The 22,451-nt window shown below is 37.7% G+C and overlaps 1 protein-coding gene across 4 annotated transcripts in view; it reads left to right on the plus strand.

Annotated features, from left to right (window-relative positions):
- Positions 1 to 22,451, plus strand: part of CNTN6 (contactin 6) — a 145,479-nt gene that overhangs the window by 20,203 nt on the left and 102,825 nt on the right. For all 4 annotated transcript variants that reach the window (XM_059937712.1, XM_059937713.1, XM_059937715.1 and 1 more), the window contains exon 2: positions 14,817 to 14,912. In XM_059937712.1, coding sequence (XP_059793695.1) covers positions 14,817 to 14,912 — 96 coding nt within the window. The remainder of the gene's footprint in view (positions 1 to 14,816; positions 14,913 to 22,451) is intronic.

Consider the following 22,451-nt stretch of genomic DNA (forward strand, 5'->3'; position numbering starts at 1 on the left):
AAAACTGTGGGTTGAAGCAGCTTAGTTTTTCAAATAAAAGAAGTTTCATTTGTGTCTGGGGATCATAGCTGTTAAAAGTCAACTTTCTCAACTTTTCCCCCTAGTACCACTCTTCTAATATTGCTGGATGCCTGAGGATTTATATCTCCAGTTCATATTGACGCTCTTAGGTTTGGCTTTTATCTGCTCCATGGTGCAGTTACCTTTGTCTGGGGTACTTTCAATTTCCTTTCTCAGATCCTCTTCTTGGCTGTGTCACATAAAGATCAGCCAGGCTTGATTGAGATATTAGTCTGAAGGAGTGTTGATGAAGGGGTAGACCAGGGGTGTAAAGAGACACGCAGTAAATACCTTTGATTTGCAGGCCAACCTCTCTGCTGTTACAGCGTGAAAGCAACCATATATAAACAAATGTGTGTTGCTGTTTTCCAATAAAACTTTATTTACAAAAACAGGCAGTAGATTGGATTTAGCTGTGGGTCATCATAGTTTCCTGAGTACTTGAAGAGACAGAATATTTTTTTAGATGCATTCTGCCAATGGGGATAGCTAACATTTATTGAGCATCTACTCAAAATCTCATATCATTTAGCAAAACTAAGAGGCAGGAACTATTATAAACCCATTTTACAGATAAATAAGCAGAAGATGACAAAGTTCAAGTAATTTTCTAGGACATGGTACAGGGATGTTTGAAGTCAGGCTCATCCTGGGACCCAAGCTTTCTAACCATTTATTCCATAATGCTTTTCTAATTAATCAGTAGGAATGAAGATCCCACAAAAATCCATTTCGGTGAGATGTTTCCGTGTGTGAATAAGTTTTTTTTCCTTTAATTAAAGAAAAAAAATGAAGTATGACATAATGCTCTAGCTTATTATTCACAGGATGCTAGATTGCTATTATTGTTTAAATTTAAGTGTTTACATTTTTATCTGGAGAAAATTAATTATGAATTTACTGGTAGGGGAAAAGTACAGAAGACTAAATACAAGATATGTAAAGTCATCATGAAATGTTGGAAAGAGTCAGGAATTTGGAGTTAAATGAACTGGCTCTAACACTTATAAGATGTATGAGTTTGGGCAAGTTGCATTTTGAGTCCTAATTGTCTCATTTTTAAAATTAGAGCAGCACTGGCTCTATAGCTACATTATTTTCAGGATCTATTGAATTACTAAATATAGACATGCTTGTACAGATATATTCATATACAAAATCATGAACAGCATAATATATAAAATACATAGCAGATAATTAAATATATATATGCAAACATACACACACATGAAAGTATATGATGTATGTGAAAGTGTATGTTAAAAAGTTATGTATTATTTAGATGAGTAAAGAAAGTCTGTGTTTCAATGATCTAAACCAAAAATGCTTTGAATGTGAACCAAAATTTTAGAAGAAATTTTCACAGATTCTGAGGCATAAAGAGTTCTTAGCGGGTCATCTAGGCCATCCCTCTATCTTTAGGCAGAGATATCCTCAAGCCAATGCAGATGAGATACTGACTACTTCTTTTAGAGAAGCAATTTAGTGAAAGTGCCTATAAACCCTTTGCTGATAGAAAGAGAACCTCTTGAATACAAAACTGACTCCCTGATTGTAAGTGACTCTGTGATGACAAGCTAGAGAACTTTTCAAAAACAGAATATCAAAAACATTTTTTGTTTTGGCGAGCCAATTGCCTTGCCTGCCTGTGGCTTCCGGATGGGGGTTCAGACTCAAAGCATCCGGAGGCTCCATCTGTACTTACTATGCAGCACAGCACCTCTTACGGTCCAGAGGTGAGTCTTAATATTTTATACCATTAACTATGTAGTACCAAAGATGGATTCAGGGCAGATGTTTAATGTTGCAGCATGTTTGGGCTGCTGAATACCATCACGAGTTTCTCTGCCTCTCGTCAACATTTTAATAGTGGTAACAACAGCAATAAATTCCCCTTATTTGGTGTTTTAGGTAATAATTCACTGAAAGAAAAACAAAAATTGATTTGTTTCTATAAGGCATCACATTCTCTGCTTTATGAAGAAATAAGGAAACTGGCTGTTCAAACTTAATGTGAAGCTTCAGAAAACTCCATGTGTGCCATGAAAAAGAAAAAAATGAGAGAAACATGGAATTCCCACAGGAGACGAATCTCTTTGGCAATTTAGTTCATTGCTGCATTTGCAGCTTCTGGAGCAGTGCTTGGCAAAGAGTAGCCGCTTAATAAATTGGCAGATAAGACTTGTTCTAAATGTCTGTAGTAAACTCTTTCTGTTTGCTTGACTTTCTTCAAAACCAGACTTCATGACAAGGATTTGGATGAGGTAGTATACTTGGAAGGTAATTTCAGGAAGCACGGTGAAGGACAAGGAAAGTATAAAGGAAAGACAGAAAACCCACGGAAAGGAAGCTCAGGAGTAGGTTATCACAGTGGGCAACTATGGCTCCGTACAGTGGGCCCCTCTGAGAAGCTGTATAGAACACACCACACGATTGCCCACCACAGGGCAAGGAAGCTAGGGTTCTTACCTACCAACTCCCTTATCTCCTGGGCTGAGGGTCACTCCTGGGGACATTAAATCCCCAGCAGGCATACAGGGGATGTAAGTCATACTATGCTCATGGAATAAAGAAGTCCATGGAGCAGTTTCAGGCAGCGAGACCCAAGTGCTGAAGGTAGCAAATTCTCAACGGTAACTGTCCCCCAAAGTGTCAGGTGACTTCCTAGATGGGCTGAGCTACAATGGCTGCTACAATCATACCTTGAAAGAATGACACTACTTTTGGTTTTCTAAGTGACAGTCACAATGTGAGAAAATTCAAGAAATCTGTTGGTATTTACATCTATTACACAGTTTTAATTAAAAAGGTCACAGAGACTTATCTAATAAGGTAAGAGGGTACGTGAAAGTTCAAAGATAGCAGTTCAGGAATTTTATGTTTTGCATATACTTGGCCCTCCTATTTCTATGAGTAAATAGGTTATTTTTCAGTTGTTTCTGATTACTGAATAAGTGATTGGACTGCACTTATTCTACCCTTAAAATAAATGAAATACCTAATTGAGGCAATTGGACAGTGATCTCCTTGATTAATCATTATGCTGAAGATGATAATTACAGTTTCTGCTTGTCTTATAAAAGAGCAAACCTAGGTTGCTGGATGGATAACCTCTTTTCTATAGTCACAGATGTCTGGCATTAAACATCTCAAAAATCTCAAATAAGAGACACAAGCAAACTTCATGGTAGGTTCAAGAGCTGAGAAGTGTATAGAGCGGTTAGGATAAGCCAAAACAATACGCAGTCTGAGATTTTAAGGGTGCATGAACTGTAAGTAAATACAAGGAGACTGATCTGCAGAGAAGAGAACGGAGCAGATGCTCAAAGAAAAGCAGAGATGACGAAGACCATGACGACTGGAAAAAGAAAAAGGAGATGGAGGGAGGGAACAGCTGTCCTTTGGCCTTCCTGTTCTCAGACACGTTTCTGACTTTGCTGGCATGATTTCTCTTGATAACTTTATACCTGCCCCCTCCTTTAGTTTAGAATTCTTTAAGTAAATTTCTGTCCCTGCCATGCAAAGAGACCCAGATCAAACAATGAACATGATTATGACTGTAGCAGAAATTAGAATGTGTTAGATCAACTGGGTCATCATTTAGGCATTATGGCATTGTGGTAAAAACTGTAGCTCCTTGGAATTAGAAACTTGGCTCCAACAATTAATTACTAGTTCAGTGACCTTTTGGCAAGTTTTCTTAAGCTTTTGGAGTTTAGCATTTCATGTGCAAAATATGCATAATAATGGTGCATACTTATTAGGTAACTATACAACTTATTGAGGACTATTTGACATAGTATTTCAACAGGTTACTTATAGCATTTCATTTGATTCTCACAAAAATCCAATAACATAATTATTATAAAATATGTTTATAGATTAGATTCACCCATCCATTCTTCTTTTCAGCAAACGTTTGTTGAATATCCTTTAGTTATCAGATAATAAGTATATTAAGTAACACTTAAAAGAGCTGAGAAGTAAACTTTTCAGTGTCTCACAGTTTATAAATCCAAGAGCTGAATTCAAACACAGGCTTATTTAAATCCAAAGCCCAAACATTATCTTTCAACTATGTGAACACTCTTTCCTTTTATATAAAAGAAATAAACGTCCCCTCTGCTCATGGGTTTGTCTCTCTCTTCTGGGCCATGATCTTTTATAACCAAACTTCAGAAGTGATGTGCCATAATTTCTGCCATACTGTTGGTCACACAGACTGATTCTAGTAAAATGTGGTGGGACGGGACTAGAGGAGGAAGTAGATACCATGAGCAGGTTCACTGCGGGCCATTTTGGAGTCTGGCTACAACATCATTTTTTCAGAATACATCCTAGCCTCTGCTCTCTGCAATCTTCTATGATCCAAGAAAAATTGTTCTTATCCTCTCAATTCCGGAAGAAAATATGCTGGACTCCATATGTAGTATTTTGCATTCACACATTTGCTTTAGTTATAATTATTTGTTAATTCATTAAACATGTTCAATACCTGCTTTTTGTGAGCACTGACCTAGTTACTGAGGGAGGACAAGGTCCCTCTTCTCTTGAAGCTTAGAGTCTATTTCACAAAAATTGAAATAAATTAAACCAATCATTTCTGACAGTGATTAGACCTTTGGGGGAAAAATAGAGAGTGATGGGGAGCTGCTACTTTAGATTGGCCAAGAGAGGCTTCCCTAAGAAGGTAGCATGTAGGTGGAGATTTGAATGTTAGAAAGAATCCAGCGATGCAGGGATCTGGGAGGAATTTTTCAAGAAGAAGAAAGAAAAAGGCCGAGGACCATAAAGGGAAGGAAACCTATTGTGTTCTGAGAAACATGAAAATAAAATGTTCATTGTGTATGGAGTTTCCTGAACAACAGACGAAAAGAAGTGGTAAGAAGGACCATATCATATGGAGGCTTAAATAATTTAGTAAGCGATTTAAAGTCGTTTTTTATTTCTCTGAGTTCATAATCATTAATCAAACATTTATTGAGTACCTACTGTGTGCCAGCACTGTGTTATGTACTGGGAATACAAAAACAAGCCCATATGCTCATTTTGTACAAGGAAGTCATACACGCAATTGCAGCTGAGTAGGGTTAATAAATAATTTCATGAATGCATGAACTAATGAACAAACTCTACATTTAAGAGATTCTTATAATAAATTATAATGAAATGCAAGCAAATCACTTATCTTTTTAGTGTATTAAATCAACCAATACTTCTCGAGCACCTGTCTATGAGATGCAGCTATTTAAAGGGATCCTGAGAGATTCCTCAGAATGAGGCTGAGACTGAAAGAACCAATTTCAACTTTGTCAGAAACAAGTACTATGACTCAGACCAGTTTCATTTATACAAAACTCCTGTCACTGGCACTTTCTGCCTCTTAAAGTCTAGATAAAATCTACTCACTGTTCTGTAGGAAAATCAGTGTCCAGATTCCTGCATACCCCAGTGGACAGATATTCATTCTGACCATCGCTTCCAGCTCCAGCTTTGTCTCTGCACTCACTACCTCTTACAGTTTTCTCTCTTTTCTTCACCCTGGTTTTGACCCAAAAGTGGATGGAACTTTTAGTTCTGTCCCCCACATAAAGCACTGCTAAATATATTCACATTGTTTTTGGTTTGTATCAAAACATTTGTGGAAGTTTGGGGGAGGAAAGGTACATTGACGCAAGAACACAAGCCGTTTTAAGTTGAATTGTCTTTTTCTGAAAGTCCTTCAGCATTCTGTAAGTTGATTTTCCTTTTGTTTCTATTTCTTCCCCCACCCCTACCTCCCAACCACATCCCTGCTCATTCCTAACACAGACCACTCTGGTTCTCTCAAAAGTGTCCTGTCTCCTGATCCACCATATCCTTTGGAGCTCAAACAGCCCATTTTCTTAAATCATCCCCAAACTTCAGGCATCTATACATTAATTTCGTGGGGTCTGAAATATCCAGGTACCACATATACTATTATTTATTTTTCCCAATCAAATTGCTTTGACTTTTTAGTAAGTACATTTGTTTAAAAGGACATATTTATCACCACTGTATCTAGAAAATTGGTGTCATTCATCATAAATAGAAGGAAATTTTAAAAAGCAATGCACACACACAAAAAAAAGCAATGCACAGCAATTAAAGTTTAAAAATATTTATTTGTATAACACTTAAGTGCACTGCCCATAGAACCAAGTATACCTATCCTGTACATTGGTAATATCCTTCCTGTTCACCTGTCAAGGTTACTATAAGTAGTTACAAAGATGACAGAAGTGAAAGTGCTTGGAAAAAGAACGGGGTTTTATTTAAATTAGGTGCACATTCTTGCTCTGGCTTCTGCTCTCTCTCTCTCTGTCTCTCCCTCTCTGTCTCTAAATGACAATGCATGCAAAAGTCCTTATCACTGACCCTCAATTCCCCTGAGGGCTGAGCTGGTGAAAGCTGCAAAGGAAATGCAGATTGTAGCTGTGACTCCAAAGACCTTGCTCAGAGTAAAACAATTTGATAGAAACAAACAAACAACAAAAAACCCCTCCAGTATTTAGCAACAATCATGAAGTCAATCTCCTTAATTCCAGTTGTTCAAGTTCTTGCAAATTGAAGTCGGTAGGATAAAAACTCTGGTAAACTCAGAGCTTAAGTGTGTGCAAGGTGTTTGAAAAAGTGCTCTCATTTCACACTCTTTGTATAAACAGGAGTAGTAACACATTTAGCCAGGGACTCAGCTCCATTACTTTGAAAACTCCACCTTTTATATTCTACATAGGTTGCAAATTTTGAAATTGAACATTCTGATTAAACCATCACAATGAATAAAAGGGCTTATTATGTGCTCTTTCAGAAAGGACTCTGGTTGCTGTAAATGTTCACATTAATCCCTCTTATCAAAGATCCTGGAGACTTACTTCAAGGAAATCATTCCCTTTTACTCTAATGAGCATCACAAAAGTGGGTCAAAAGGGAGTTAAGAGTGGGATTGTTCCTGAAAGGACACAGTTTCACCATATTTCCACCAAAACTAATACTCCAGCCCCCTTTGCTGATGATCTGGGACAGGAGGTAATTACAGCTGAGGCTCTGGCCAAACTCCCTCAGACCTCTGGGGGGGCCAGCGGTCAGTTTGGCTTTTTTGCTACAACGTGCAAGGACTTTTGTACCAGGCTAGGATGTTCTTCCCAAAAAGGCAGGAAGACTGTTGGATAAAAAGAAATTCTGCTTTGCCTTCTTCTTTTCCCCTTCTCCCTTTCCTCTGCTTTTTCCTTCTCCCTCCATGGAATGACCAGAGTGGTATCCTGAAGAGCTGAAAATGCTTCCAGTGTCAGAGTTAGGTAGGAGTCCCTTTCTGGCCCTCTTCTAGCTGTGTAGCCTTGGGCAAGTTACTTAACCTTTCTGAACTTTGGTATGTTTATTTATAAAATAGTGTCATAGTAGCTACATCTCAGGGTCACTGTGAAGATTAAATGTTATGATGTTTATAAAGTTCCAGTAACTGGGAAGTATGTCAATAAATAAGAATTCCCTTCCCCTGTGCTAGAAACCCCTTTCACTGCAACCCTCCAAGCTCTTCACTGATGCATTCAAATGTTTAACTGAAATTTATTTAAACCCCAGTGTCCTTTGGATTAGCTACTTTGGTGTTCACGATGGAATGTATTTTCTCTCTGTCACTCATGGCTCCTCAGCAAAATCCTCAAATGTTTATTCTGGAGAAAAGACTACCTTGATCTCTCTCTCCCTGCCCCCTCACACACACACACACACACACACACACACACACACACACACACACAGCTAAGTCCACATCTTCCCACATGCTGCAGTGCATCCTTTATTCACCTGAGGACTTGACCTACTCCAGATACTCCTCTTTTTGCACTTGAGCAATATTTGTATCATTCATTAATCTCAAGGAGCACAAATAGCCCTAAGAAATCTCTTTAGAGATAATTGACTAAAAAGGTACTGGCACTATCCTCCCTGTAGAACAAGAGATGGGAAAATGAGTAAGTGCCAAAAGGCACAATCCAAGACCAAGAAGAAGCAGGGCAGCCTAGGATTTTTCTGGCTACTCACACACCAGGCCAAGAGGTTACTTCTGCCTCCAGCTGGGCTGTGTAGCTTTCTGGGCAGAGAGGTTCAATGACCCTCCATGTAATAACTCCTGTCAAGTTGGTGAAACATTCTCTGTAGTAAAATGAAATGTGATGTGGCAGTGCTTGGAATAAAATTCATATACTTTGACTTTAGGCTTTTTTTTTTCATTTATTCACTGAGCATTTGAGCTGGCCACTGGGTGAGCAGAAAAGGGAGTTCCATACTCAGACTTCAAGAAAATATGTTTTGTTACATCATCGGACACTGAGATGAAAACAGAAAATGAAACCTATTTAAAAATTCTAAACAACCTCCTTTTGGTCATGTGTAGGTAGATCATTAATAATACAAAGTCCCCAACATTATTATTTAGTATTTAACATCTTCTAAACATTTAAAAGACATTATACCATTATTCCTCTAAGACAGGTGCTCTTGGTAGCTTCATTTTAATTAATTAATTAATTAGGCCGCGAGGCTTGCGGGATCTTAGTTCCCCGACCAGGGATTGAACCCAGCCTATGGCAGTGAAAGCGTGGAGTCCTAACCACTGGGCCACCAAGGAATTCCCTGTAGCTTCATTTTAAAGCGCCAAAAACTGAGATAGAGAATATTTAATCTGCCCTGTATCAACAGCTAGCATGGTGAGGCTAACATTTGAACCTACACAGTCTGATCCTAAACGTGTGTTCTTAATCGTTCTGATCACTGGTCACAGTCTGATCATTCTGTTCTATCACTAATAACCTCGTACGGAATTCATTAGTGGGTTGTTTAATCTTTGCATGCCTACTTAAACTGCTTCTTTTCTTTTCAGAAACACTGAAGATCTGAACTCTTCAGTCATCTCACATCCAGTCTATCCTATGCTATCAAAGTTGTATCATTCCATCCTTCACTTCTGCTTCTCTCACTTAGTTTTAACTATAGGGAATATGCAAACTTAATAAGCAAGGCAGAGGACAGGTCATGCCTAAAACTTGTATTTTTTTTTTTAAGTCATAGCTGACACTATTCTTACCACCATTAATCAGACAAATGAGTCCATTTATAGAATTTCAAATCCAGTCTTACATGTATATTATAATACACCAATTATTTCATATTTGTTTACTTGTTGTGTTTATTAAACGCTTTTCTCTCTGAAAACCTTGATGCTGGGCTGACAGAAAAAACCTATCACCCCCCCCCCCCCGACTATTATCCTATATATTTTTTCTTAAACACCATAAGAAAATGGTTCTCAGTGGATTCATTAGTCTCAGGAAACCAAGAAACGACTCACTTCTCTCCATTTATTTATGAATTTTTATAAAAATACTTTTACACCACAAAAGGAGGAATTTTAACTTGGATTGTAAATGGATTTGACACCAGAATCTCTTAAAATATCTCTTTACTTCCTGCTTGCATATTACCATTCCAAATTTATGTCCAATATCAAGACTTAGCTATTGCCTCTTTTACAGAATTTGACAATATCACTGTGCTTTATTAGGTTATGTCATGTTATGTTACTGAGTTGTGCTAGGAAACACAGTAATATCACAAACTCTGTAACTGAGTATATCGCATCTTGAAAATGATGGTGGAAAATGAAACTGGTCTAAGTAGAGATATTTTTGTATGCCACTTAATAAAGATCTGGGAAAATTAATTACAGTACCAAGAACTTCAGCTTATTCAAAACCACCAGGAAACAGGAAATAGTAACATGAACAATTCTGGTATTCTCCATGAGTGGTCCTCTTCCAAGGGGAAAATTAATGGAGATATGAATTCAGAATTACCTTATTATAATGTCTTAAGATTCAAAAAGAGTACTTTGATTGCAAAAGTTGCATATACTATATCTGGGAATTCTGCAAGACTAATGCAGAACTAGAGAATTATTCTTGGTATCTTTCACCATTTCCCTTTCACTGGGCAGAGTATCAGCTTCTCCTCCTCCAACAAGATATTTTTGCCATAGGTGAAAACAAAACACGTACCTCCAACGTGAGAACTGCATCACAAAGGTGAACACATGCTCCTTGGTCTTGTTTACTCCAGCACCAGATCTCAATGCTGAGACTTCTTCGGAAGGATTTGCAAAGGGGGGAAACAAAATTTGATTGGTGGAAAGCCAGGAGCAGGGTAAAAGAAATCTTAGAGCTGAAAATCAGATTTAATGTCCTCAAAGTAACACATAATTGAAGTTGCTTTTGAGGTGTGGAAAGAGAAAATGAGCACTGTCTCTGGTCTGAGGGCAGATCATATGGCCTGTGTCTAGGGTCAGACTCTAGTTAGAGAGGCAGTTAAGCCTTGGGTGAAGCTCTAGCTAGAGAGGCAATTAAGGCTGGTGGTTAAGCAAACGCCCTCTAGAGAGATGATATATGGAATTGAATTTTATTTCCTTTTCTTATAAGCAGTGTGAACTAGGGCAGATCCATCAATTTCTGAGTTGGTAGTGGGAGCTGGAGGGAGGTGAACTTCTTTGCAGAGGAAAATGGGAAGATTTTGATTTCCCTTGCTCTTCAAAGAGAGGGCTGTAGTGGGAAAATTGGAGAAGAGAGAGAGAGAACAGACATAAGCAACAGAAAGGGGGAGCAAAATAACTTTTAAGAATCAAATACCTAATATTTGATTTTAAGGTGTTTGGGTCACATCTTACTAAATCAATAAGCTTGACAACAGAGGCACAAAGTATGATAATGGTGGTGCTTCAAGTGTGTGTGTGTGTGTGTGTGTGTGTGTGTGTGTTGAGGGGGTATATCTATGTATGAAGGTCAAGATAAGGGGCTAAGTTCCTTGTTTGCAGGGACATGAGAGTGGAGGTAAATCAAGAAACACATCTGAAGGATTCAGAGGAGTAAGGATATTAGAAAGGGAGCTATTTCTAAAACCTAGCAATACAGCACTCCCTACCCCAACCCAGCAATTTGCAGAACCCTTTGGAAAGGCATTGAGCTTTTGTGTTTCTTTGTTTGAAAATGGAATGGCAGTTTATGCCATTTTATATGCTGTAAGTGGCAGGGAGACCTCAGTTAACATCTGGAAAGCAGAATAACCTGGTGTTTGAGAGTGTGAGCCCTGGAACCAGACTCTCTCCTTTTCAGTTCTGTCTTGACGAATAGAAACCGTATGGTCTTCAGTAAGTTGCTAATCCTCTTTGAACCTCATATCCTCCTTTGTGAAATGAATGTGACGTTGGTACCTATATTCCAGGATCATCATGAAGATTCAATGAAACTGCTTCACTGAGTGTCTGGCGCTTAGTAGTTATTCTTGATATATGAAAGAAAGAAAGAAAAATAAAGAAGATTTAAAACACTAAAATAAAGTAATTCATGCACAGCAAATAGAGAAAGATGCAATTAATAGTATTATTTTTACTTTGGCCAACTCAACTACACTATGTCCTGCTTGAAGCATGGACCTTTTCCTGGTGAATATTTTTTCCTATCCCTATCTTTTCAGGTGCTGTTCTCTTAGTCAGGATCAATAAACTCTGAGTACCCACAGCCTTCCTCCAAGCTTATGAGAGTTGGCAAACCACTAGCCTCCTTCTGTGACAGGGGCTGGCACCGCCAAGCACATCCTCTGACTGTGATCCTCAGGTCTTGGCAGCGAATACACAGTTTTCTCGCTTTAATTGGGCTGAGATTCATTCCTACAAGTGGCAGCTGCAAAGATGTATTCTCCTTACAATTAGGCGTTGAAATGCTTAGCATTGCTTGGACTTAATTTTAAATACATTTTGGTGGTCCTTTTCCCTCCACTGCACCTTGGTTGCTCCAGGAGAGAGCAAATGGCCCAGTAATTCTTTAAAGCTCATTTTATGGGCCATTCTCAGGCACTTCCTGCTGGCCTTTGGAACAGAGCCTTGTTTGTGAATGCATTTTTGCTTATGCTCCTGCCAAATGCTTCCTCCAAAACCAGCAATAAAACCACAGGATCCAATAAGCCCTGGTCATCAGAATGGCTTAATGAGAGCAACCTCGACAACTGGGGTCTTTAATAGCAACCAGCACGGCAGGACTTGTACCTTGAGCACAAGGACATCCTGGGCAGGTCACCTTTCTGGTTTATGGGAATTTCTCCAAATATTATAGAATTTGAGACTCAGGGAACGACTCATACTAAGCTATTTTTCTCTTAAGCAAAAAATGGATAGGACGGAAATAGAAAAAGGTGGTTCTCTCTGGCCTCTCCTTAAAGAAGAATAAATCTGGAGTTTTTAAAGGTCTTACAGAGCAAAGAAAACTTCACTGAATGCATGTATGGCCACCTTCAGTGAACCTTGCTTCAAAATAATCTGAATTATATCATGTTTCTGGTTAGCAGAAAGGTACGTGAAATACAGGTTGGATACTTAAAACAGATCTTGTTCAAAGTACATTCACATGAAATGGTACTTAAATTCACTTAATTTAGATAAAGCAAAATTAGATCTTGTCTATGATATGTGTGCTATTAAACAGTTTTAAAATCTGAATTATTAATTAAAACCTGTGAACTAGTACTATTTTCAAATGACTGTGTTTTGATTGCTAACAGAGCTTGGGTGACTTTTGAAAGAGGTTGATTTCCTTTCATGTCAGCTAATAGAAACGCCGTTGTAATCATAAGGCATGGAGAAATTATGTTACAAGTGGATACTATTTAAGTGGAAGTGAACACAGAATACATTAAAGTACCCATAGTCTTATCAACAGTGTGTTGTAATGGCTTCTGATTAACACTGAAAACATGATTGATGTTACTGTGAGCGTGGAACACTGACAATGTGACACAGGGAATTTAATCGAAAGCTTGTTAATTTCATAGAATCATTCAATTTCTCACTACTCCTTTGTGACAGTTTTTGTTTTTGTGACCAGTAAAATGTCATGACAATTTAATGGGAACTTTCAATGATAAAAGTAAGGAAAAAAAACCCTTAAAATCCTCACCGTTATTACTGCTCGAAATAGAAACAATCAATATATTGATTTTTGGTTTTAAATTCAGTTTGTTAGCCTGATTCTTAATGAGTCACATGTAAAATGATGCAAACCCAAGGCAAGGCAATAATTCACATCAATGGTACCAACATATGTAGGCTGATTTAGTCTTTGTATGGCCAAAGAAGAAAGAGGGAATATTTGTTTAAAAATCCTCTAGAAGAAATGTAATGTACAAGGCACTCCAGGTCCTAATCAGAGGTAAGGCTAATGACTGCTGAAGAGGAAGGGGAAGAGATTTAGTTGGGAAGAAGCAGAGTCCATCTTGGGTAAATATTTTCATTATTAAAAGTAAAGCATATATAAGAGTTATTAAACTTATAATACTCCTGCCCCCCAAAATGCCTCAAACAAGATAGAAATTTACTAATATCTAATATAATAATGCAAAGTAGGTGGTCCAGATCAGCTGTGCTTCTGCTCCATGCAGTCACTCAAGCACCCAGGCTAGTGGTCTTTTACCTTCAATATTTTCACGTCATTGGCCATCTAGATGGTGGTGATATTGGGTGGGTAGGTGGAGAACATTAAATTTTTTGGATATTTCCTCTCAAACGTAATAGGTGGAAGTTTCACAATATGTGAGAAGTTTCTGCTTACTCTATTTGCTGCAAAGATGTTTGGGAAATGTATCTTTTGGTTAGAAAAGTGTAGTATTTGTTCTATAAATCTATTACTATGGAAGAAGGGAGAGTAGATTTTGGTAGACAAGTAGCAGCCTCTACCCCGTGACACTTATCGCAATGTGTATATTTTATACACACACACACACACACACACACACACACGTTTTTTAATTGGCCTTCTACTTTTCCTATTAGTAAGCACAATAAGGGCAAGGTACAAGTCTGCTTTATTTACCAATATATCTCCTGCCCTTAAATACCCTTCCTATCTTTTAGTAGGGGTTTAATACAAAATTTTTAAATCACTGAATGACTGATTGAATGAATGAATGAATAAAAGGGATTTTACAGGTGAAGAAACTAAGGTTCAGACATTAGCCTTTCCTGGAGGCTGGGTGACCATTTCTAGGAATGTTGAACGATTTACAGCTCAGATGGATAGGTTATCAAGATAGCTAGTAAGCTGTCTTCCGGCACTGAATATCTATGATTCTTCGGTGTTGTAGGAAATTACAACACTTCATATAAGACCGTGAAGCTGCTTTGTGAAGGAGTAGATCAACAGAAATTAGAAAATATACCTTTCTTCTCATTGGTTCAGTCACATAAAACTCTGTCCGTCACAACATTCCATGCTAATTTCTCACAGACTTCATCCCCACATCAAAACGGTTACCATTAAGCTTAGATGCTAGAAGACTGCAGCACACTTGCCACATACCTTTTTTAAATCACACCTTCCTTGGGAAGGAAAAGTAAATATGTGCTGGGTTTAAAAGATTTCCTCTCGGGCTACAGGCTGCCTGGGAGAATAAAAGTAAACAAAAAGTGAGTTTTGTTAACAAATGTCTTTATCATATACTCTGTTTAACTGCATTAAAATAAAAGAAGGAAAGACGAAATTCTGAGAAATATAACCAGGGTACAGCAATTGACCATCAACTAAAACTTCTGGTCAGACAAGTGTGAGTGTTCATTACTGTTAACGATAAGTTTTTCTTCTAAAACTTTTTCTCGGCAAAATAACGAGTTCTAAAGCTGCTTTTCTTTGTTTTTCAAGATATTGAAGACTTTGAAACCAAAATAAGAAGCACAGTGTCCGTCCGAGAAGGTCAAGGTGTGGTGCTTCTCTGTGGTCCACCGCCACACTTTGGAGGTATGGTGGGGCTATTTTGGGTCACACCATTCAGGTGGCCACTCAGGGAATAAAATAGGCACTTCAGTTCTTAGAGCCAATGGTAGCCCTTCATCAAATCTAAGGGACCAGGAAGGTTCGGGCTCATCTTGCTGCATCCAAACAGTCTTAATCCAAATCTTTTCTTTTAAAAATATTTATTCAATCAGCCACTCAACAGATATGCCCTTAAGGAGATGCAGGATGGCTCTGTACACACATGTGAGAAATGGGGCTTTGCAGTGAAACAACCACAGCTGTAATCTGCTGCCTGTCATCCTGCATGACAAAGGGCAATTTGTTTAACCTTTTTAGGCTTAGTTTCCTCACCTGTAAAGTGGAGACACTAACTAATACCTATATTATAGTACTGTTGTGAATGTTAAATGAGTTAATGAATGTAAATCAATTAGTTTAATGGCTAGTGTTTTATTTAAAAAAGAAAGCTAAGATTGTTATTTTATTTTTATTATCGGGCTCTATGGAGAAGTGAATGCCAACACTCATTTTGGCGACCTCACCTTAATTATTGGAAGAGGAAAGTTACCCCCTAATTGGAAGCAAATGTTGGATGGCACTGAATCAGAATATCTCCTAGCAATGGGGAAAATCAAGCAATAAATGCCATTCTTTACTTTGGAAGAATCTGGATTAGCCAGTGAATTAACCTGTTGCCAGGGATCTAAACCACCCACTGATCTGCAAGCCCTTGGGGCTGCATTTTCTCAAATTCTGTATGGTTTGGTACAATTTGGTAGATTCTCAACCAACTGTGATCCTGGAGGATTCAGTGTAAAAATATCCATAAAGTCATTTCATTTAGTACAATCCGATATCATACTGACTATATTGTAGTTAGCTTAATAATAATAGCAAGTGCTTACATAGTACACACCTAAATACTTTACATGTATTAACTTTTTAACTCTGTACAACAACTACTACTCGAGGGAGATACTATAATGATTATTGTTTTACAGATGAGAACACTAAGGTAGAGAGAGGTTAAGTACTTGGTCCAATGTCATGCAGCTGGTAGGCAGTGAAGCCAAGCTTCAAATCCAGGCAAACTGGGTCCCAGACCCTGGGCAGCTCTTAACCACCACTGCCTCTGTTATAGTTGATTTCCACTTTGGAATGGGAGGATTCTTGGAAACACATAGACAAATATTTAAAAATAAAATGAAAGCAACTTTTCTTCTAATATTAAACCAAATCTTTTTTATGATCCTTTAAAAAGTTGAAAATATTTTTGCCATTACTTTCATTTTTATACAACCTTGTGAAATGCTGACACAAAAAGAAAGAAAAAAAATACTAACTGGAAGTTAACAATACTTTTATTCAATATTATTACAGACTGGTATGTCACTATGCTCACCTGAAATATTAGGGAAGAGTTACAAAACTTTCAATGCTATCTGAGATAAAATAAGAGCACACAAAAATGTGATGATGTTTGTTTTTTAATAATAGGAAAATTATTTTCCAGTACCATAATCTAAGATGACAAGACATGCAAATCATGTTCGTTTGTGCTGTCAGTCTGTGTCATTTTACACTCTGACATTGGTCAAAGAGACTTGACAGAATCGAAGATTATTTTTAAATTTGTTTACTCTAAATAAGAATAACAGATATGTAGAATACTTCTAAATGAGTGTCATATATTTTAAAAAGGCCATCAACTAGGACAAGCTTTCCCTTGTCACCTTGCCACCTACCAATGAAGAAGTATATGTTGATCTTTTAAAGCGTATAAGTCCTTCATTATAACAGTGCCTTTCTGCTTAATGCCATAAGACTAAATAACAGATATACAAAACCTGCCTAAATTAAGATCGTCATAACTGAATAATGCATCCCTGTTGCATGCAAATTATGACAAACTTGCCTGATAACAAATTCGATTATGTAATATGAAATATTCTAGCAGGATTCCAAAGGTATTTGTCAATATTGACTTCATCCAGGTATTATAAGAATTTTCTTCCTGAGAGTCATGGCTTCCTCATCTCTACAAAGGAAGGAATGCTGGAATACTGTTCTTTTGTCCTTTATTGCTCTCTCAGATCAAAACTGAGGGGAATATTAACAGACACCTTTTGCTCCAATTATACAAATAGTCATTCATTCATTAAAGTATTAATAAAGTAATTAATTCATTAAATTAATGCAATAAAGTATTAATAACAGTAATAAGAGCTACCAGTTGTTGAATTGTTACCATCAGCAAGCACTATAAGACTTTCCATTTATTTTCTCATTCCCACCATTCCAATAATTTTTTTAAATTTTTATTTTATTTATTTATTTATTTATTTATTTATTTAACATCTTTATTGGAGTATAACTGCTTTACAATGGTGTGTTAGTTTCTGCTTTATAACAAAGTGAATCAGCTATACATATACGTTAATAATAATAATTTTAAAATGAGGAAATTGAGACTCAGACTAAGTAAATCGGTTTTCAGTTGGTAAATAAAGGCAAGATTCCAACCCAGGACTTTCTGACTTCAAAAAATGCCTACGGATAGAAGACTCTATAGTTAATTCTTAAACCTCAAGCTGCTTATTAGTTTCAAGAATCTTACACCTTCAGGTCTGCTAAGAGCCCTGAGAGTGTCTTTAACCGGTTCATTAAAACAATTCTTTATTCTTCTTTTTCCTGCCTCACCTTCTTGTGAAGGTGAATTGTGCCAGGAAAGACCTCAAGAAAGAAGAGAAATATATTGGTCAGAAAACCTTTAAATTGGATTAATGGACAGCTGGTTTAAAGTGGGTTGACTCTAGAGACAGACATTGTCTATCTTTGTCTGTCTTTGTAATTTGTCCTTAGATTTCGTGTGTATCTATGGTCAAGGCCATAACCAGATGACTTTTTTTCTGGAGAGTCTGAGGAAGAATCCACTTCTAAGCTCATTCAGGCAATTGCCTGAATTCAGCTCCGTACGTTGTAGGTCTGAGGTCCCCGTTTCCTTTTCGGCCAGCTGTCAAAAGCATTCTCATCTTCTAGAAGCTGCCCACACTTCTTGCCACATGCCTCTCCGTTTTCAGAACCTCCTTTGCATCAGTTCCCTCTAATACTTCAAATCTCTCTAGCCAAGAAGCATCCCATCCCAGGAAGGGCTCACCTGAACAGGTCAGCTCCACTAAAGATAAAGTCACTTTTTCCAAGTCAACTGTGCCATCTAATCTAACGTAATCATGAAAGTGACATCTCACCATACTCATTAATCCCATCATACTCAGATGGTGGGCAGGGGTCAATGGCAGTTATTTTAGAATTTTGTCAACCATAATACACTTTCCAAAAATTTTGCCTTCATTTATTTCCATCTCTCTAAAGGCTCCATATTTGCTTGCACACTTGGCAGTCACAAAAACATGCCTTAGAAATATACTAATTTGGGCAGATGAGGTTAGCAGGGCAGGATGGAGCAAATGTTGGCATGGCCAAATTACTTTTATATCTGGTGTGTGAAAAGCAAAGATACACTGTAAATATCAATAAAGCTTCTCATAAAGAAAAGTGCTACAGATTCCATAGTGATAGAAGACCATTAGGGCTGAAATTTTTACATCATTTTTTGGACAATTCAGTTATGTTGCCTTTCTCTATGTACCTGGTCAGCAGCAGTGAATCCCTCAAGTTGCTCAGTAACAAGGGAGAAATCATATTAAACGTGATATTATCAGAACATCCTGAATTCTTTGTGCTTTCTCTCTAGTGTATTCACAAAAAACTTGCAAATTCTTTTCTTAACAAGGCCTATCAAATACATTTCAGTGTATTTTATAATATTAAAAAAAAACCTACAGCAGAGTAGGAAAAATTATCAACTAGGCTGAATCCTATAAATTTACCCAGCAAAGAATAGCTCCAGGACCAAAACAAAAGAAAAAATGTGTGTAAACAGATTTCCCACAGAAATGATTGGTCACAACTCAATGAAATAGAGTAACTGGCATAAACCAAACTGAACAGGTGTTGTTATATGGACATCCTTTCTTTCAAATAAACCAAAGGAGATCTGAATCCAGAGTAGGCATTCTTCTGGATGCTTCCTACACAATTTTTAGGACAACCACAACTGCAGATGTGCTACTCATCTAGGAAGGGACGAGTTACAGATAAAGGTTATTCGAGGAGAAACGTACCCACAGTGGAAAAGAAAAGGAACCTAGGCAATAATGCCAGAACGCAAAACTGGCACATTCTGCTGCACCCCTTAGAAATGTGAGATTTGGAAACAAAACAGTAACCATTCCCTATACTCTAAGGAGAGAAGCGTATTTTCTTCCTTAATCCTACTTCCTAGCTAGAGATAAGCTCCATGGATGTGACTGAATCCATGCCTGCAGAGGCAGACTCATCCCTCCTTTCCATCCTCCTAAATATATATAACTCCAAAATATTTCAGAGAAATGTAAGTTGTACTGAAGATTTGGTGGAAAGAACACATCGGATTGAAACATTTCATTTCCCATTAGACCTCACTTTCTTTTCTCCTAAACTCTATTGGTCGTCCATGACTTCCCTTATCTTGACACAATATCTAACAGTTCCTTCCATGATCTGTTATAGTTCTTATCCTTAATTTGGATAACTGTCTCAGAAAAATACAATTCTCCTACTTAGCTTCTTGGTGCTTAGCAGAACTAAAATTTGGAGAGTCAGCTAAATAAAACCCTTTTCTTTCCTCCACTATGTCTCTGGAGGGTTCTAAGGTCATTCCTCTAAACACAGGTTCATGTGGTGGAAAGAACCAATAGAACATTTATTTTACTAATTCACGTGGGGGAGGGGTCACAGCCTTGAGGTGGACTTTGAACTGTTATGCAGAGAGGTCGTTGCACCTTGAGTTCTCACTCACCTCAAGAGTGAGCTTTTGTTAAGAGCCTCAGTCACTTGTAACAATGATTTTGCGTAAGTCATCTGCAAAAGGACTGAAAGCAGAGTTTCCTCTAAATTTTTGAAATGAACGTAAAACACTTGAAGACAAAGCTATTGGATGAATATGAAAATAAGCAGTCAATAGATCTTCATGAGTACAGTGAATGAGCCTGACCTCACATGAAATTTTGTTTAAAAATGACAGTGTAGAAATGATACATGTTGTCTAAAACAATTAAAATCACCTTCACTGTGAAATAATAGTTTCACCATATTGAAAGTAAAGAACATTCTTTCCCTTTATTGTCTGGATATAAAACTCAATCCTGGGCTCATAAAAATCGTAGGTTTAAAATTTGTTTTAGAGGAAATGTTCCATTCTCTCCTCAGATACAACTTTTAGGTTTGTAGAACAATTGAATTTATGCCAGTAGTTTGGAGCATCTATGTCTGTAGTAGAAAGATAGCACTATTGTTTGAGCCCAGCATTTGTATTTGAGTCAATAAAAATGTTGACGATTCAACTTAAATTGACAATCGTTCCCAGCAAAGGCTCAAAATTGTGTTAGAGAATGAAGAGGAAAACTATTGAGAAAACATGCTAAACTTTCATATCCCCTTCCTCCCAATTAGTTTGTTGGTTTTTTTCCTGTTTCTGGAGTAAATTACACTGGTGTTGTCTTAGTGGGTAGGTCAAATTGGCAGTGACAATATTACTTTTGAATGTTGCTTGAATGTGTAAATTATTTAGGCAGATAGGCCCAACAGCTGCTCGTTAGCATAATAATAATAGTGATGATAACCATCATTATTGACCTTCTATTATATATTCACTCAGTAAATATTTATTGTGTACTTACTAAGTGCCACTCATTTTACTGAGTTTCAGGGATATGGTGGAGAACAAAGCAACAAAGTCCTTCACTCCATGAATCTTACCATAAACAAATATAATAAAAAATATAAGTATGGCAGATGGTGATAAAAGCTAGGGAGAAAAATAAAGGGGATAGGGAATGATGGGTGTGGCTGCTGTCTACTCAGAGGTCAAAGAAGCCTTCATTGACATTTGCTTAGAGGACTAAAGGAGTGAGTGAGACACTGAGAAAAGGCAGTTTGGGGAGTAGGAGCAGCATGTGCAAAGGACCTGTGGTAGGACTGTGTCTGGCATGTTGGAAGAACAGCAGTGAGGCCCGTGTGGATGAAGAAGGGTGAGCAAACAGGAGAGTAGATGAGGATAGAAGCACTACTTTGAAGATATTTTACAGCCTTTGGAGTTTCCTGTGAGTGAGATTAGAACACATTGCATGATAGTGAGCAGAAGAAAGACATGCTTTCTCTGACTTTCAGTTTTAATAGTTTATTCTGGAGAACAGACCATCAAGGGGCAACAATATAAGCAGTTAAAAGGTGATTACAGTGATTCAGGCTAGAGTTAATGGTGGCTTAAACCAGGATGATAGCAGTGGACAGGTGGATAAGTTGCCATATTCAGGATATATTTAGAGGGTATAGCTGAAATAACTTCCTGAAAGATTAAACATGGATTGTAAGAAAAAGAGAGGAGTAAAAGATAACTCCAAGGTCTTTAGGCTGAGCAGCTGGAAGAATGCAGTTCCACGTGCAGGGATGAGGCCAATAAAGGGGGAGCAGGTTTGGGGATGGGGGAAATCAGGAATTTATTATAAGACACGTTAATTTTCAAATATCTAACTTCAGAGCGAAAACTTCGAGTATGCAGCTGAATTGATGTATCTAGGAAGAAAGGTTTGAAGAACCAAATTTGGAAGTTATCATATGTAAATAGTATCTAACACCATATGACTGGAAAGATAATGAGTGCCTACTATACACTGGGCGTTCAGCTCAGCATCTGGCATACCTCGACTCATGTAACACTTTCAAGAAAAATTTCTCTAATTTACAAATTGAGTAACTGTGTTAAAGAGGTTACTGTTAACTTGGCCAAGATCATGTATCTGGAGTTCAAAGGATCCTATCTAAATACCACTGCATCTATTCTACTGCCTAATTTTGTCAGACATAACCTGGCCACAGCAGACACTTAATAATTACTGCATAAAGTATACAAAGTGATAGCAAGTGTTCTGAACTCTACTGGAGAATATGTAAACACCATCCAGAGAGGTGGATTGATTTTCCTAAAATTAGTGTACAGTATGAGAACCAGAAAGATTATGGCTCTCCCACTGCATGTAGGACCAAAAACCCAGAGTTTATTCTTCTAGGTCCCATGCTCCACACATTCTCTCCACATTCAGAATCTCATTCATTCCCAGGAAGAATGTTTTCCTTACTTTTCAGCACATTGAACGGAACTCATGTCACAGCCTGTTACCATCTGAATAGCCCAGGGTTTTTCAATATCAGTACTACTGACAATTTAGGATGAGATAATTCTGTGATATAGGGTTCGTCTTGTGCATTGTTAACATGTTTAGCAGCATCTTTTGGCCTGACCCACTTGATGCCAGTAGCACACCCTCTCCCAATTGTGAGCACGAAAAATGGCTCTAGACATTGACAAATATCCCCAGGTGGGCAAAATCACCCTTGGTTGAGAACCGCTGGTTTAGCCCATCTCTTACATTCACTCTATTA

The sequence above is a fragment of the Balaenoptera ricei genome, chromosome 11, assembly GCF_028023285.1.
Source record: "Balaenoptera ricei isolate mBalRic1 chromosome 11, mBalRic1.hap2, whole genome shotgun sequence".
NCBI lineage: Eukaryota > Metazoa > Chordata > Mammalia > Artiodactyla > Balaenopteridae > Balaenoptera > Balaenoptera ricei.